This window comes from Notothenia rossii, assembly GCF_949606895.1.
Source record: "Notothenia rossii genome assembly, chromosome: 2".
NCBI lineage: Eukaryota > Metazoa > Chordata > Actinopteri > Perciformes > Nototheniidae > Notothenia > Notothenia rossii.
In genome coordinates, this window is record NC_136904.1 from 57312737 (window position 1) to 57331246 (window position 18510).

General features: G+C 44.0%; 2 protein-coding genes across 4 annotated transcripts in view; both read left to right on the top strand.

Annotated features, from left to right (window-relative positions):
- The window catches only part of LOC307029901 (collagen alpha-3(VI) chain-like), an 86616-nt gene that overhangs the window by 40665 nt on the left and 27441 nt on the right, over positions 1-18510 (top strand). The window lies entirely within an intron of this gene.
- LOC307027912 (uncharacterized protein) overlaps positions 1-18510 on the top strand; it is a gene marked incomplete at its 3' end in the record, with an annotated part of 31690 nt that overhangs the window by 8932 nt on the left and 4248 nt on the right. The window contains exons 13-35 of the mRNA XM_079662608.1: positions 193-786; positions 981-1580; positions 1802-2395; positions 2590-3189; positions 3411-4004; positions 4199-4798; positions 5020-5613; positions 5808-6407; positions 6629-7222; positions 7416-8015; positions 8236-8829; positions 9024-9623; positions 9845-10438; positions 10632-11231; positions 11454-12047; positions 12241-12840; positions 13062-13655; positions 13849-14448; positions 14671-15264; positions 15458-16057; positions 16279-16872; positions 17066-17665; positions 17887-18480. Of these exons, the coding sequence (XP_079518734.1) occupies positions 193-786; positions 981-1580; positions 1802-2395; positions 2590-3189; positions 3411-4004; positions 4199-4798; positions 5020-5613; positions 5808-6407; positions 6629-7222; positions 7416-8015; positions 8236-8829; positions 9024-9623; positions 9845-10438; positions 10632-11231; positions 11454-12047; positions 12241-12840; positions 13062-13655; positions 13849-14448; positions 14671-15264; positions 15458-16057; positions 16279-16872; positions 17066-17665; positions 17887-18480 (13728 nt within the window). The remainder of the gene's footprint in view (positions 1-192; positions 787-980; positions 1581-1801; positions 2396-2589; positions 3190-3410; positions 4005-4198; positions 4799-5019; positions 5614-5807; positions 6408-6628; positions 7223-7415; positions 8016-8235; positions 8830-9023; positions 9624-9844; positions 10439-10631; positions 11232-11453; positions 12048-12240; positions 12841-13061; positions 13656-13848; positions 14449-14670; positions 15265-15457; positions 16058-16278; positions 16873-17065; positions 17666-17886; positions 18481-18510) is intronic.

The window sequence follows — 18510 nt, forward strand, 5'->3', positions numbered from 1 at the left end:
CCTGAAGCCTACCTGACTTATTTGACCTACATTGTACTTTTAAATAGAGAGGGTGCCGGTTTTATTTTCACTGTTTACAATTAAAGTAGTCATTGCTAGGTGCTTTCAAAAAGATAGTGCAAATCTTGAGAACTATTCCATGCACATATTATTGCAACGGTTTTAATATTTTGTCTACCTGTCTTTTCTCAGTTGACTCTGCCAAAAAAGACATTGTGTTCCTTCTGGATGGCTCTGATAGCACAAGGAATGGCTTCCCTGCCATGCGTGATTTTGTTGAGAGGGTGGTGGAGAAACTCAATGTGGGAGAGGACAGAGACCGTGTCTCTGTAGTACAGTACAGCAAAGATGCAGAGGTCAATTTCTACTTGAAAACATACAGCACAAAAGAGGATATTGTTGATTCAGTTAGAGGGTTGAGACACAAAGGAGGCAGACCCCTCAACACCGGGGCTGCCCTCCAATACGTCAGAGAATATGTCTTTACAAACTCCTCCGGGAGTAGGCGCCTGCAGGGTGTTCCACAAATGTTGATCCTGCTAAATGGTGGAAGGTCTTTTGACAATGTAGACACCCCAGCCTCTGCTCTCAAACAGCAGGGCATCATTGTGGTTGGTATTGGAACAAGGAACTCTGACAGTGGAGAGCTGAAGAAGATATCATATGACCCTAGTTACGCTCTATCAGTGTCTGAGTTTACTGACCTCCCCAGTGTCCAAGAACAGCTCTCCTCTGTGATGAGCACAGTGCTAGTGAGAGCTATGCCGGTAACACCAACAGAAACTGGTAAGAAAGTGACTTACTTACATTCCAAAATCATTGTAGGATGCAATTTGAACTGTATTCAAGTGTAATTCACTAAATTCAGCTTTGAAAAAAACAGTTGCGCCATCAGAATTGCTGTTAAAATGTCGCTTTGTTTTCATCATATGACACTTGACAACAAACCTAAACATCTCTACAATTCTATGTTTTTCTAGTGGAGAAACAACAACCAGGAAGAGATTTTGTGTTCTTGTTGGATGGATCTGATAGTACAAGAAGTGGATTCCCAGCCATGCAAGACTTTGTCCAAAGAGTAGTAGAGAAACTCAGTGTGGACGACAACAAAGACCGTGTGTCAGTGGTGCAGTACAGCAGAGATCCAGCTGTCAATTTCTATCTGAACACATACAAGACAAAAGGGGAAATCCTTGACACAGTCAGAGGTTTGAAACACAAAGGCGGAAGACCCCTCAACACTGGAGCAGCTCTCCAGTACTTGAGGGATAATGTCTTTACAGCCTCTGCTGGAAGCAGGCGCCTAGAAGGAGTTCCACAGATCCTGTTATTGCTAAGTGGCGGAAGGTCTTTTGACAGTGTTGATGCACCAGCCTCTGATCTCAAACAGCTGGGTGTCTTGACCTTCGCGATTGGAACCAGGAGCTCTGATAGCAGAGAACTGGAAAAGATATCCCACGGTCCCAATTTTGTTCTATCTGTGTCTGATTTCAATGACCTTCCCAGTATCCAACAGCAACTTCAGTCCTCGGTGGAGGCTGTGGTTATAGACGTCACACCACAAAACCCAACTGTACTTGGTATGTTAACAAGCATGTCCTCTTGTTGGCCTGAAGCCTACCTGACTTATTTGACCTACATTGTACTTTTAAATAGAGAGGGTGCCGGTTTTATTTTCACTGTTTACAATTAAAGTAGTCATTGCTAGGTGCTTTCAAAAAGATAGTGCAAATCTTGAGAACTATTCCATGCACATATTATTGCAACGGTTTTAATATTTTGTCTACCTGTCTTTTCTCAGTTGACTCTGCCAAAAAGGACATTGTGTTCCTTCTGGATGGCTCTGATAGCACAAGGAATGGCTTCCCTGCCATGCGTGATTTTGTTGAGAGGGTGGTGGAGAAACTCAATGTGGGAGAGGACAGAGACCGTGTCTCTGTAGTACAGTACAGCAAAGATGCAGAGGTCAATTTCTACTTGAAAACATACAGCACAAAAGAGGATATTGTTGATTCAGTTAGAGGGTTGAGACACAAAGGAGGCAGACCCCTCAACACCGGGGCTGCCCTCCAATACGTCAGAGAATATGTCTTTACAAACTCCTCCGGGAGTAGGCGCCTTCAGGGTGTTCCACAAATGTTGATCCTGCTAAATGGTGGAAGGTCTTTTGACAATGTAGACACCCCAGCCTCTGCTCTCAAACAGCAGGGCATCATTGTGGTTGGTATTGGAACAAGGAACTCTGACAGTGGAGAGCTGAGGAAGATATCATATGACCCTAGTTACGCTCTATCAGTGTCTGAGTTTACTGACCTCCCCAGTGTCCAAGAACAGCTCTCCTCTTTGATGAGCACAGTGCTAGTGAGAGCTATGCCGGTAACACCAACAGAAACTGGTAAGAAAGTGACTTACTTACATTCCAAAATCATTGTAGGATGCAATTTGAACTGTATTCAAGTGTAATTCACTAAATTCAGCTTTGAAAAAAACAGTTGCGCCATCAGAATTGCTGTTAAAATGTCGCTTTGTTTTCATCATATGACTCTTGACAACAAACCTAAACATCTCTACAATTCTATGTTTTTCTAGTGGAGAAACAACAACCAGGAAGAGATTTTGTGTTCTTGTTGGATGGATCTGATAGTACAAGAAGTGGATTCTCAGCCATGCAAGAATTTGTCCAAAGAGTAGTAGAGAAACTCAGTGTGGACGACAACAAAGACCGTGTGTCAGTGGTGCAGTACAGCAGAGATCCAGCTGTCAATTTCTATCTGAACACATACAAGACAAAAGGGGAAATCCTTGACACAGTCAGAGGTTTGAAACACAAAGGCGGAAGACCCCTCAACACTGGAGCAGCTCTCCAGTACTTGAGGGATAATGTCTTTACAGCCTCTGCTGGAAGCAGGCGCCTAGAAGGAGTTCCACAGATCCTGTTATTGCTAAGTGGCGGAAGGTCTTTTGACAGTGTTGATGCACCAGCCTCTGATCTCAAACAGCTGGGTGTCTTGACCTTCGCGATTGGAACCAGGAGCTCTGATAGCAGAGAACTGGAAAAGATATCCCACGGTCCCAATTTTGTTCTATCTGTGTCTGATTTCAATGACCTTCCCAGTATCCAACAGCAACTTCAGTCCTCGGTGGAGGCTGTGGTTATAGACGTCACACCACAAAACCCAACTGTACTTGGTATGTTAACAAGCATGTCCTCTTGTTGGCCTGAAGCCTACCTGACTTATTTGACCTACATTGTACTTTTAAATAGAGAGGGTGCCGGTTTTATTTTCACTGTTTACAATTAAAGTAGTCATTGCTAGGTGCTTTCAAAAAGATAGTGCAAATCTTGAGAACTATTCCATGCACATATTATTGCAACGGTTTTAATATTTTGTCTACCTGTCTTTTCTCAGTTGACTCTGCCAAAAAGGACATTGTGTTCCTTCTGGATGGCTCTGATAGCACAAGGAATGGCTTCCCTGCCATGCGTGATTTTGTTGAGAGGGTGGTGGAGAAACTCAATGTGGGAGAGGACAGAGACCGTGTCTCTGTAGTACAGTACAGCAAAGATGCAGAGGTCAATTTCTACTTGAAAACATACAGCACAAAAGAGGATATTGTTGATTCAGTTAGAGGGTTGAGACACAAAGGAGGCAGACCCCTCAACACCGGGGCTGCCCTCCAATACGTCAGAGAATATGTCTTTACAAACTCCTCCGGGAGTAGGCGCCTTCAGGGTGTTCCACAAATGTTGATCCTGCTAAATGGTGGAAGGTCTTTTGACAATGTAGACACCCCAGCCTCTGCTCTCAAACAGCAGGGCATCATTGTGGTTGGTATTGGAACAAGGAACTCTGACAGTGGAGAGCTGAGGAAGATATCATATGACCCTAGTTACGCTCTATCAGTGTCTGAGTTTACTGACCTCCCCAGTGTCCAAGAACAGCTCTCCTCTTTGATGAGCACAGTGCTAGTGAGAGCTATGCCGGTAACACCAACAGAAACTGGTAAGAAAGTGACTTACTTACATTCCAAAATCATTGTAGGATGCAATTTGAACTGTATTCAAGTGTAATTCACTAAATTCAGCTTTGAAAAAAACAGTTGCGCCATCAGAATTGCTGTTAAAATGTCGCTTTGTTTTCATCATATGACTCTTGACAACAAACCTAAACATCTCTACAATTCTATGTTTTTCTAGTGGAGAAACAACAACCAGGAAGAGATTTTGTGTTCTTGTTGGATGGATCTGATAGTACAAGAAGTGGATTCTCAGCCATGCAAGAATTTGTCCAAAGAGTAGTAGAGAAACTCAGTGTGGACGACAACAAAGACCGTGTGTCAGTGGTGCAGTACAGCAGAGATCCAGCTGTCAATTTCTATCTGAACACATACAAGACAAAAGGGGAAATCCTTGACACAGTCAGAGGTTTGAAACACAAAGGCGGAAGACCCCTCAACACTGGAGCAGCTCTCCAGTACTTGAGGGATAATGTCTTTACAGCCTCTGCTGGAAGCAGGCGCCTAGAAGGAGTTCCACAGATCCTGTTATTGCTAAGTGGCGGAAGGTCTTTTGACAGTGTTGATGCACCAGCCTCTGATCTCAAACAGCTGGGTGTCTTGACCTTCGCGATTGGAACCAGGAGCTCTGATAGCAGAGAACTGGAAAAGATATCCCACGGTCCCAATTTTGTTCTATCTGTGTCTGATTTCAATGACCTTCCCAGTATCCAACAGCAACTTCAGTCCTCGGTGGAGGCTGTGGTTATAGACGTCACACCACAAAACCCAACTGTACTTGGTATGTTAACAAGCATGTCCTCTTGTTGGCCTGAAGCCTACCTGACTTATTTGACCTACATTGTACTTTTAAATAGAGAGGGTGCCGGTTTTATTTTCACTGTTTACAATTAAAGTAGTCATTGCTAGGTGCTTTCAAAAAGATAGTGCAAATCTTGAGAACTATTCCATGCACATATTATTGCAACGGTTTTAATATTTTGTCTACCTGTCTTTTCTCAGTTGACTCTGCCAAAAAGGACATTGTGTTCCTTCTGGATGGCTCTGATAGCACAAGGAATGGCTTCCCTGCCATGCGTGATTTTGTTGAGAGGGTGGTGGAGAAACTCAATGTGGGAGAGGACAGAGACCGTGTCTCTGTAGTACAGTACAGCAAAGATGCAGAGGTCAATTTCTACTTGAAAACATACAGCACAAAAGAGGATATTGTTGATTCAGTTAGAGGGTTGAGACACAAAGGAGGCAGACCCCTCAACACCGGGGCTGCCCTCCAATACGTCAGAGAATATGTCTTTACAAACTCCTCCGGGAGTAGGCGCCTGCAGGGTGTTCCACAAATGTTGATCCTGCTAAATGGTGGAAGGTCTTTTGACAATGTAGAAACACCAGCCTCTGCTCTCAAGCAGCAGGGCATCATTGTGCTTGGTATTGGAACAAGGAACTCTGACAGTGGAGAGCTGAAGAAGATATCATATGACCCTAGTTACGCTCTATCAGTGTCTGAGTTTACTGACCTCCCCAGTGTCCAAGAACAGCTCTCCTCTGTGATGAGCACAGTGCTAGTGAGAGCTATGCCGGTAACACCAACAGAAACTGGTAAGAAAGTGACTTACTTACATTCCAAAATCATTGTAGGATGCAATTTGAACTGTATTCAAGTGTAATTCACTAAATTCAGCTTTGAAAAAAACAGTTGCGCCATCAGAATTGCTGTTAAAATGTCGCTTTGTTTTCATCATATGACACTTGACAACAAACCTAAACATCTCTACAATTCTATGTTTTTCTAGTGGAGAAACAACAACCAGGAAGAGATTTTGTGTTCTTGTTGGATGGATCTGATAGTACAAGAAGTGGATTCTCAGCCATGCAGGAATTTGTCCAAAGAGTAGTAGAGAAACTCAGTGTGGACGACAACAAAGACCGTGTGTCAGTGGTGCAGTACAGCAGAGATCCAGCTGTCAATTTCTATCTGAACACATACAAGACAAACGGGGAAATCCTTGACACAGTCAGAGGTTTGAAACACAAAGGCGGAAGACCCCTCAACACTGGAGCAGCTCTCCAGTACTTGAGGGATAATGTCTTTACAGCCTCTGCTGGAAGCAGGCGCCTAGAAGGAGTTCCACAGATCCTGTTATTGCTAAGTGGCGGAAGGTCTTTTGACAGTGTTGATGCACCAGCCTCTGATCTCAAACAGCTGGGTGTCTTGACCTTCGCGATTGGAACCAGGAGCTCTGATAGCAGAGAACTGGAAAAGATATCCCACGGTCCCAATTTTGTTCTATCTGTGTCTGATTTCAATGACCTTCCCAGTATCCAACAGCAACTTCAGTCCTCGGTGGAGGCTGTGGTTATAGACGTCACACCACAAAACCCAACTGTACTTGGTATGTTAACAAGCATGTCCTCTTGTTGGCCTGAAGCCTACCTGACTTATTTGACCTACATTGTACTTTTAAATAGAGAGGGTGCCGGTTTTATTTTCACCGTTTACAATTAAAGTAGTCATTGCTAGGTGCTTTCAAAAAGATAGTGCAAATCTTGAGAACTATTCCATGCACATATTATTGCAACGGTTTTAATATTTTGTCTACCTGTCTTTTCTCAGTTGACTCTGCCAAAAAGGACATTGTGTTCCTTCTGGATGGCTCTGATAGCACAAGGAATGGCTTCCCTGCCATGCGTGATTTTGTTGAGAGGGTGGTGGAGAAACTCAATGTGGGAGAGGACAGAGACCGTGTCTCTGTAGTACAGTACAGCAAAGATGCAGAAGTCAATTTCTACTTGAAAACATACAGCACAAAAGAGGATATTGTTGATTCAGTTAGAGGGTTGAGACACAAAGGAGGCAGACCCCTCAACACCGGGGCTGCCCTCCAATACGTCAGAGAATATGTCTTTACAAACTCCTCCGGGAGTAGGCGCCTGCAGGGTGTTCCACAAATGTTGATCCTGCTAAATGGTGGAAGGTCTTTTGACAATGTAGAAACACCAGCCTCTGCTCTCAAACAGCAGGGCATCATTGTGCTTGGTATTGGAACAAAGAACTCTGACAGTGGAGAGCTGAGGAAGATATCATATGACCCTAGTTACGCTCTATCAGTGTCTGAGTTTACTGACCTCCCCAGTGTCCAAGAACAGCTCTCCTCTGTGATGAGCACAGTGCTAGTGAGAGCTATGCCGGTAACACCAACAGAAACTGGTAAGAAAGTGACTTACTTCCATTCCAAAATCATTGTAGGATGCAATTTGAACTGTATTCAAGTGTAATTCACTAAATTCAGCTTTGAAAAAAACAGGTGCGCCATCAGAATTACTGTTAAAATGTTGCTTTGTTTTCATCCTATGACTCTTGACAACAAATCTAAACATCTCTCAAATCCTATGTTCCCTAGTGGAGAGACAACAACCAGGAAGAGATTTTGTGTTCTTGTTGGATGGATCTGATAGTACAAGAAGTGGATTCCCAGCCATGCAAGACTTTGTCCAAAGAGTAGTAGAGAAACTCAGTGTGGACGACAACAAAGACCGTGTGTCAGTGGTGCAGTACAGCAGAGATCCAGCTGTCAATTTCTATCTGAACACATACAAGACAAAAGGGGAAATCCTTGACACAGTCAGAGGTTTGAAACACAAAGGCGGAAGACCCCTCAACACTGGAGCAGCTCTCCAGTACTTGAGGGATAATGTCTTTACAGCCTCTGCTGGAAGCAGGCGCCTAGAAGGAGTTCCACAGATCCTGTTATTGCTAAGTGGCGGAAGGTCTTTTGACAGTGTTGATGCACCAGCCTCTGATCTCAAACAGCTGGGTGTCTTGACCTTCGCGATTGGAACCAGGAGCTCTGATAGCAGAGAACTGGAAAAGATATCCCACGTTCCCAATTTTGTTCTATCTGTGTCTGATTTCAATGACCTTCCCAGTATCCAACAGCAACTTCAGTCCTCGGTGGAGGCTGTGGTTATAGACGTCACACCACAAAACCCAACTGTACTTGGTATGTTAACAAGCATGTCCTCTTGTTGGCCTGAAGCCTACCTGACTTATTTGACCTACATTGTACTTTTAAATAGAGAGGGTGCCGGTTTTATTTTCACTGTTTACATTAAAGTAGTCATTGCTAGGTGCTTTCAAAAAGATAGTGCAAATCTTGAGAACTATTCCATGCACATATTATTGCAACGGTTTTAATATTTTGTCTACCTGTCTTTTCTCAGTTGACTCTGCCAAAAAGGACATTGTGTTCCTTCTGGATGGCTCTGATAGCACAAGGAATGGCTTCCCTGCCATGCGTGATTTTGTTGAGAGGGTGGTGGAGAAACTCAATGTGGGAGAGGACAGAGACCGTGTCTCTGTAGTACAGTACAGCAAAGATGCAGAGGTCAATTTCTACTTGAAAACATACAGCACAAAAGAGGATATTGTTGATTCAGTTAGAGGGTTGAGACACAAAGGAGGCAGACCCCTCAACACCGGGGCTGCCCTCCAATACGTCAGAGAATATGTCTTTACAAACTCCTCCGGGAGTAGGCGCCTGCAGGGTGTTCCACAAATGTTGATCCTGCTAAATGGTGGAAGGTCTTTTGACAATGTAGAAACACCAGCCTCTGCTCTCAAGCAGCAGGGCATCATTGTGCTTGGTATTGGAACAAGGAACTCTGACAGTGGAGAGCTGAAGAAGATATCATATGACCCTAGTTACGCTCTATCAGTGTCTGAGTTTACTGACCTCCCCAGTGTCCAAGAACAGCTCTCCTCTGTGATGAGCACAGTGCTAGTGAGAGCTATGCCGGTAACACCAACAGAAACTGGTAAGAAAGTGACTTACTTCCATTCCAAAATCATTGTAGGATGCAATTTGAACTGTATTCAAGTGTAATTCACTAAATTCAGCTTTGAAAAAAACAGTTGCGCCATCAGAATTGCTGTTAAAATGTCGCTTTGTTTTCATCATATGACACTTGACAACAAACCTAAACATCTCTACAATTCTATGTTTTTCTAGTGGAGAAACAACAACCAGGAAGAGATTTTGTGTTCTTGTTGGATGGATCTGATAGTACAAGAAGTGGATTCTCAGCCATGCAGGAATTTGTCCAAAGAGTAGTAGAGAAACTCAGTGTGGACGACAACAAAGACCGTGTGTCAGTGGTGCAGTACAGCAGAGATCCAGCTGTCAATTTCTATCTGAACACATACAAGACAAACGGGGAAATCCTTGACACAGTCAGAGGTTTGAAACACAAAGGCGGAAGACCCCTCAACACTGGAGCAGCTCTCCAGTACTTGAGGGATAATGTCTTTACAGCCTCTGCTGGAAGCAGGCGCCTAGAAGGAGTTCCACAGATCCTGTTATTGCTAAGTGGCGGAAGGTCTTTTGACAGTGTTGATGCACCAGCCTCTGATCTCAAACAGCTGGGTGTCTTGACCTTCGCGATTGGAACCAGGAGCTCTGATAGCAGAGAACTGGAAAAGATATCCCACGTTCCCAATTTTGTTCTATCTGTGTCTGATTTCAATGACCTTCCCAGTATCCAACAGCAACTTCAGTCCTCGGTGGAGGCTGTGGTTATAGACGTCACACCACAAAACCCAACTGTACTTGGTATGTTAACAAGCATGTCCTCTTGTTGGCCTGAAGCCTACCTGACTTATTTGACCTACATTGTACTTTTAAATAGAGAGGGTGCCGGTTTTATTTTCACCGTTTACAATTAAAGTAGTCATTGCTAGGTGCTTTCAAAAAGATAGTGCAAATCTTGAGAACTATTCCATGCACATATTATTGCAACGGTTTTAATATTTTGTCTACCTGTCTTTTCTCAGTTGACTCTGCCAAAAAGGACATTGTGTTCCTTCTGGATGGCTCTGATAGCACAAGGAATGGCTTCCCTGCCATGCGTGATTTTGTTGAGAGGGTGGTGGAGAAACTCAATGTGGGAGAGGACAGAGACCGTGTCTCTGTAGTACAGTACAGCAAAGATGCAGAAGTCAATTTCTACTTGAAAACATACAGCACAAAAGAGGATATTGTTGATTCAGTTAGAGGGTTGAGACACAAAGGAGGCAGACCCCTCAACACCGGGGCTGCCCTCCAATACGTCAGAGAATATGTCTTTACAAACTCCTCCGGGAGTAGGCGCCTGCAGGGTGTTCCACAAATGTTGATCCTGCTAAATGGTGGAAGGTCTTTTGACAATGTAGAAACACCAGCCTCTGCTCTCAAACAGCAGGGCATCATTGTGCTTGGTATTGGAACAAAGAACTCTGACAGTGGAGAGCTGAGGAAGATATCATATGACCCTAGTTACGCTCTATCAGTGTCTGAGTTTACTGACCTCCCCAGTGTCCAAGAACAGCTCTCCTCTGTGATGAGCACAGTGCTAGTGAGAGCTATGCCGGTAACACCAACAGAAACTGGTAAGAAAGTGACTTACTTCCATTCCAAAATCATTGTAGGATGCAATTTGAACTGTATTCAAGTGTAATTCACTAAATTCAGCTTTGAAAAAAACAGTTGCGCCATCAGAATTGCTGTTAAAATGTCGCTTTGTTTTCATCCTATGACTCTTGACAACAAATCTAAACATCTCTCAAATCCTATGTTCCCTAGTGGAGAGACAACAACCAGGAAGAGATTTTGTGTTCTTGTTGGATGGATCTGATAGTACAAGAAGTGGATTCCCAGCCATGCAAGACTTTGTCCAAAGAGTAGTTGAGAAACTCGGTGTGGACGACAACAAAGACCGTGTGTCAGTGGTGCAGTACAGCAGAGATCCAGCTGTCAATTTCTATCTGAACACATACAAGACAAAAGGGGAAATCCTTGACACAGTCAGAGGTTTGAAACACAAAGGCGGAAGACCCCTCAACACTGGAGCAGCTCTCCAGTACTTGAGGGATAATGTCTTTACAGCCTCTGCTGGAAGCAGGCGCCTAGAAGGAGTTCCACAGATCCTGTTATTGCTAAGTGGCGGAAGGTCTTTTGACAGTGTTGATGCACCAGCCTCTGATCTCAAACAGCTGGGTGTCTTGACCTTCGCGATTGGAACCAGGAGCTCTGATAGCAGAGAACTGGAAAAGATATCCCACGGTCCCAATTTTGTTCTATCTGTGTCTGATTTCAATGACCTTCCCAGTATCCAACAGCAACTTCAGTCCTCGGTGGAGGCTGTGGTTATAGACGTCACCCCACAAAACCCAACTGTACTTGGTATGTTAACAAGCATGTCCTCTTGTTGGCCTGAAGCGCTACCTGACTTATTTGACCTACATTGTACTTTTAAATAGAGAGGGTGCCGGTTTTATTTTCACTGTTTACAATTAAAGTAGTCATTGCTAGGTGCTTTCAAAAAGATAGTCCAAATCTTGAGAACTATTCCATGCACATATTATTGCAACGGTTTTAATATTTTGTCTACCTGTCTTTTCTCAGTTGACTCTGCCAAAAAGGACATTGTGTTCCTTCTGGATGGCTCTGATAGCACAAGGAATGGCTTCCCTGCCATGCGTGATTTTGTTGAGATGTTGGTGGAGAAACTCAATGTGGGAGAGGACAGAGACCGTGTCTCTGTAGTACAGTACAGCAAAGATGCAGAGGTCAATTTCTACTTGAAAACATACAGCACAAAAGAGGATATTGTTGATTCAGTTAGAGGGTTGAGACACAAAGGAGGCAGACCCCTCAACACCGGGGCTGCCCTCCAATACGTCAGAGAATATGTCTTTACAAACTCCTCCGGGAGTAGGCGCCTTCAGGGTGTTCCACAAATGTTGATCCTGCTAAATGGTGGAAGGTCTTTTGACAATGTAGACACCCCAGCCTCTGCTCTCAAACAGCAGGGCATCATTGTGGTTGGTATTGGAACAAGGAACTCTGACAGTGGAGAGCTGAAGAAGATATCATATGACCCTAGTTACGCTCTATCAGTGTCTGAGTTTACTGACCTCCCCAGTGTCCAAGAACAGCTCTCCTCTGTGATGAGCACAGTGCTAGTGAGAGCTATGCCGGTAACACCAACAGAAACTGGTAAGAAAGTGACTTACTTACATTCCAAAATCATTGTAGGATGCAATTTGAACTGTATTCAAGTGTAATTCACTAAATTCAGCTTTGAAAAAAACAGTTGCGCCATCAGAATTGCTGTTAAAATGTCGCTTTGTTTTCATCCTATGACTCTTGACAACAAATCTAAACATCTCTCAAATTCTATGTTCCCTAGTGGAGAGACAACAAACAGGAAGAGATTTTGTGTTCTTGTTGGATGGATCTGATAGTACAAGAAGTGGATTCCCAGCCATGCAAGACTTTGTCCAAAGAGTAGTAGAGAAACTAAGTGTGGACGACAACAAAGACCGTGTGTCAGTGGTGCAGTACAGCAGAGATCCAGCTGTCAATTTCTATCTGAACACATACAAGACAAAAGGGGAAATCCTTGACACAGTCAGAGGTTTGAAACACAAAGGCGGAAGACCCCTCAACACTGGAGCAGCTCTCCAGTACTTGAGGGATAATGTCTTTACAGCCTCTGCTGGAAGCAGGCGCCTAGAAGGAGTTCCACAGATCCTGTTATTGCTAAGTGGCGGAAGGTCTTTTGACAGTGTTGATGCACCAGCCTCTGATCTCAAACAGCTGGGTGTCTTGACCTTCGCGATTGGAACCAGGAGCTCTGATAGCAGAGAACTGGAAAAGATATCCCACGGTCCCAATTTTGTTCTATCTGTGTCTGATTTCAATGACCTTCCCAGTATCCAACAGCAACTTCAGTCCTCGGTGGAGGCTGTGGTTATAGACGTCACCCCACAAAACCCAACTGTACTTGGTATGTTAACAAGCATGTCCTCTTGTTGGCCTGAAGCCTACCTGACTTATTTGACCTACATTGTACTTTTAAATAGAGAGGGTGCCGGTTTTATTTTCACTGTTTACAATTAAAGTAGTCATTGCTAGGTGCTTTCAAAAAGATACTCCAAATCTTGAGAACTATTCCATGAACATATTATTGCAACGGTTTTAATATTTTGTCTACCTGTCTTTTCTCAGTTGACTCTGCCAAAAAGGACATTGTGTTCCTTCTGGATGGCTCTGATAGCACAAGGAATGGCTTCCCTGCCATGCTTGATTTTGTTGAGAGGGTGGTGGAGAAACTCAATGTGGGAGAGGACAGAGACCGTGTCTCTGTAGTACAGTACAGCAAAGATGCAGAGGTCAATTTCTACTTGAAAACATACAGCACAAAAGAGGATATTGTTGATTCAGTTAGAGGGTTGAGACACAAAGGAGGCAGACCCCTCAACACCGGGGCTGCCCTCCAATACGTCAGAGAATATGTCTTTACAAACTCCTCCGGGAGTAGGCGCCTGCAAGGTGTTCCACAAATGTTGATCCTGCTAAATGGTGGAAGGTCTTTTGACAATGTAGACACCCCAGCCTCTGCTCTCAAACAGCAGGGCATCATTGTGCTTGGTATTGGAACAAGGAACTCTGACAGTGGAGAGCTGAGGAAGATATCATATGACCCTAGTTACGCTCTATCAGTGTCTGAGTTTACTGACCTCCCCAGTGTCCAAGAACAGCTCTCCTCTGTGATGAGCACAGTGCTAGTGAGAGCTATGCCGGTAACACCAACAGAAACTGGTAAGAAAGTTACTTACTTACATTCCAAAATCATTGTAGGATGCAATTTGAACTGTATTCAAGTGTAATTCACTAAATTCAGCTTTGAAAAAAACAGGTGCGCCATCAGAATTGCTGTTAAAATGTCGCTTTGTTTTCATCATATGACTCTTGACAACAAACCTAAACATCTCTCAAATCCTATGTTCCCTAGTGGAGAGACAACAACCAGGAAGAGATTTTGTGTTCTTGTTGGATGGATCTGATAGTACAAGAAGTGGATTCCCAGCCATGCAAGACTTTGTCCAAAGAGTAGTTGAGAAACTCGGTGTGGACGACAACAAAGACCGTGTGTCAGTGGTGCAGTACAGCAGAGATCCAGCTGTCAATTTCTATCTGAACACATACAAGACAAAAGGGGAAATCCTTGACACAGTCAGAGGTTTGAAACACAAAGGCGGAAGACCCCTCAACACTGGAGCAGCTCTCCAGTACTTGAGGGATAATGTCTTTACAGCCTCTGCTGGAAGCAGGCGCCTAGAAGGAGTTCCACAGATCCTGTTATTGCTAAGTGGCGGAAGGTCTTTTGACAGTGTTGATGCACCAGCCTCTGATCTCAAACAGCTGGGTGTCTTGACCTTCGCGATTGGAACCAGGAGCTCTGATAGCAGAGAACTGGAAAAGATATCCCACGGTCCCAATTTTGTTCTATCTGTGTCTGATTTCAATGACCTTCCCAGTATCCAACAGCAACTTCAGTCCTCGGTGGAGGCTGTGGTTATAGACGTCACCCCACAAAACCCAACTGTACTTGGTATGTTAACAAGCATGTCCTCTTGTTGGCCTGAAGCGCTACCTGACTTATTTGACCTACATTGTACTTTTAAATAGAGAGGGTGCCGGTTTTATTTTCACTGTTTACAATTAAAGTAGTCATTGCTAGGTGCTTTCAAAAAGATAGTCCAAATCTTGAGAACTATTCCATGCACATATTATTGCAACGGTTTTAATATTTTGTCTACCTGTCTTTTCTCAGTTGACTCTGCCAAAAAGGACATTGTGTTCCTTCTGGATGGCTCTGATAGCACAAGGAATGGCTTCCCTGCCATGCGTGATTTTGTTGAGATGTTGGTGGAGAAACTCAATGTGGGAGAGGACAGAGACCGTGTCTCTGTAGTACAGTACAGCAAAGATGCAGAGGTCAATTTCTACTTGAAAACATACAGCACAAAAGAGGATATTGTTGATTCAGTTAGAGGGTTGAGACACAAAGGAGGCAGACCCCTCAACACCGGGGCTGCCCTCCAATACGTCAGAGAATATGTCTTTACAAACTCCTCCGGGAGTAGGCGCCTTCAGGGTGTTCCACAAATGTTGATCCTGCTAAATGGTGGAAGGTCTTTTGACAATGTAGACACCCCAGCCTCTGCTCTCAAACAGCAGGGCATCATTGTGGTTGGTATTGGAACAAGGAACTCTGACAGTGGAGAGCTGAAGAAGATATCATATGACCCTAGTTACGCTCTATCAGTGTCTGAGTTTACTGACCTCCCCAGTGTCCAAGAACAGCTCTCCTCTGTGATGAGCACAGTGCTAGTGAGAGCTATGCCGGTAACACCAACAGAAACTGGTAAGAAAGTGACTTACTTACATTCCAAAATCATTGTAGGATGCAATTTGAACTGTATTCAAGTGTAATTCACTAAATTCAGCTTTGAAAAAAACAGTTGCGCCATCAGAATTGCTGTTAAAATGTCGCTTTGTTTTCATCCTATGACTCTTGACAACAAATCTAAACATCTCTCAAATTCTATGTTCCCTAGTGGAGAGACAACAAACAGGAAGAGATTTTGTGTTCTTGTTGGATGGATCTGATAGTACAAGAAGTGGATTCCCAGCCATGCAAGACTTTGTCCAAAGAGTAGTAGAGAAACTAAGTGTGGACGACAACAAAGACCGTGTGTCAGTGGTGCAGTACAGCAGAGATCCAGCTGTCAATTTCTATCTGAACACATACAAGACAAAAGGGGAAATCCTTGACACAGTCAGAGGTTTGAAACACAAAGGCGGAAGACCCCTCAACACTGGAGCAGCTCTCCAGTACTTGAGGGATAATGTCTTTACAGCCTCTGCTGGAAGCAGGCGCCTAGAAGGAGTTCCACAGATCCTGTTATTGCTAAGTGGCGGAAGGTCTTTTGACAGTGTTGATGCACCAGCCTCTGATCTCAAACAGCTGGGTGTCTTGACCTTCGCGATTGGAACCAGGAGCTCTGATAGCAGAGAACTGGAAAAGATATCCCACGGTCCCAATTTTGTTCTATCTGTGTCTGATTTCAATGACCTTCCCAGTATCCAACAGCAACTTCAGTCCTCGGTGGAGGCTGTGGTTATAGACGTCACCCCACAAAACCCAACTGTACTTGGTATGTTAACAAGCATGTCCTCTTGTTGGCCTGAAGCCTACCTGACTTATTTGACCTACATTGTACTTTTAAATAGAGAGGGTGCCGGTTTTATTTTCACTGTTTACAATTAAAGTAGTCATTGCTAGGTGCTTTCAAAAAGATACTCCAAATCTTGAGAACTATTCCATGAACATATTATTGCAACGGTTTTAATATTTTGTCTACCTGTCTTTTCTCAGTTGACTCTGCCAAAAAGGACATTGTGTTCCTTCTGGATGGCTCTGATAGCACAAGGAATGGCTTCCCTGCCATGCTTGATTTTGTTGAGAGGGTGGTGGAGAAACTCAATGTGGGAGAGGACAGAGACCGTGTCTCTGTAGTACAGTACAGCAAAGATGCAGAGGTCAATTTCTACTTGAAAACATACAGCACAAAAGAGGATATTGTTGATTCAGTTAGAGGGTTGAGACACAAAGGAGGCAGACCCCTCAACACCGGGGCTGCCCTCCAATACGTCAGAGAATATGTCTTTACAAACTCCTCCGGGAGTAGGCGCCTGCAAGGTGTTCCACAAATGTTGATCCTGCTAAATGGTGGAAGGTCTTTTGACAATGTAGACACCCCAGCCTCTGCTCTCAAACAGCAGGGCATCATTGTGCTTGGTATTGGAACAAGGAACTCTGACAGTGGAGAGCTGAAGAAGATATCATATGACCCTAGTTACGCTCTATCAGTGTCTGAGTTTACTGACCTCCCCAGTGTCCAAGAACAGCTCTCCTCTGTGATGAGCACAGTGCTAGTGAGAGCTATGCCGGTAACACCAACAGAAACTGGTAAGAAAGTGACTTACTTACATTCCAAAATCATTGTAGGATGCCATTTGAACTGTATTCAAGTGTAATTCACTAAATTCAGCTTTGAAAAAAACAGTTGCGCCATCAGAATTGCTGTTAAAATGTCGCTTTGTTTTCATCCTATGACTCTTGACAACAAATCTAAACATCTCTCAAATTCTATGTTCCCTAGTGGAGAGACAACAAACAGGAAGAGATTTTGTGTTCTTGTTGGATGGATCTGATAGTACAAGAAGTGGATTCCCAGCCATGCAAGACTTTGTCCAAAGAGTAGTAGAGAAACTCAGTGTGGACGACAACAAAGACCGTGTGTCAGTGGTGCAGTACAGCAGAGATCCAGCTGTCAATTTCTATCTGAACACATACAAGACAAAAGGGGAAATCCTTGACACAGTCAGAGGTTTGAAACACAAAGGCGGAAGACCCCTCAACACTGGAGCAGCTCTCCAGTACTTGAGGGATAATGTCTTTACAGCCTCTGCTGGAAGCAGGCGCCTAGAAGGAGTTCCACAGATCCTGTTATTGCTAAGTGGCGGAAGGTCTTTTGACAGTGTTGATGCACCAGCCTCTGATCTCAAACAGCTGGGTGTCTTGACCTTCGCGATTGGAACCAGGAGCTCTGATAGCAGAGAACTGGAAAAGATATCCCACGGTCCCAATTTTGTTCTATCTGTGTCTGATTTCAATGACCTTCCCAGTATCCAACAGCAACTTCAGTCCTCGGTGGAGGCTGTGGTTATAGACGTCACCCCACAAAACCCAACTGTACTTGGTATGTTAACAAGCATGTCCTCTTGTTGGCCTGAAGCCTACCTGACTTATTTGACCTACATTGTACTTTTAAATAGAGAGGGTGCCGGTTTTATTTTCACTGTTTACAATTAAAGTAGTCATTGCTAGGTGCTTTCAAAAAGATACTCCAAATCTTGAGAACTATTCCATGAACATATTATTGCAACGGTTTTAATATTTTGTCTACCTGTCTTTTCTCAGTTGACTCTGCCAAAAAGGACATTGTGTTCCTTCTGGATGGCTCTGATAGCACAAGGAATGGCTTCCCTGCCATGCTTGATTTTGTTGAGAGGGTGGTGGAGAAACTCAATGTGGGAGAGGACAGAGACCGTGTCTCTGTAGTACAGTACAGCAAAGATGCAGAGGTCAATTTCTACTTGAAAACATACAGCACAAAAGAGGATATTGTTGATTCAGTTAGAGGGTTGAGACACAAAGGAGGCAGACCCCTCAACACCGGGGCTGCCCTCCAATACGTCAGAGAATATGTCTTTACAAACTCCTCCGGGAGTAGGCGCCTGCAAGGTGTTCCACAAATGTTGATCCTGCTAAATGGTGGAAGGTCTTTTGACAATGTAGACACCCCAGCCTCTGCTCTCAAACAGCAGGGCATCATTGTGCTTGGTATTGGAACAAGGAACTCTGACAGTGGAGAGCTGAGGAAGATATCATATGACCCTAGTTACGCTCTATCAGTGTCTGAGTTTACTGACCTCCCCAGTGTCCAAGAACAGCTCTCCTCTGTGATGAGCACAGTGCTAGTGAGAGCTATGCCGGTAACACCAACAGAAACTGGTAAGAAAGTTACTTACTTACATTCCAAAA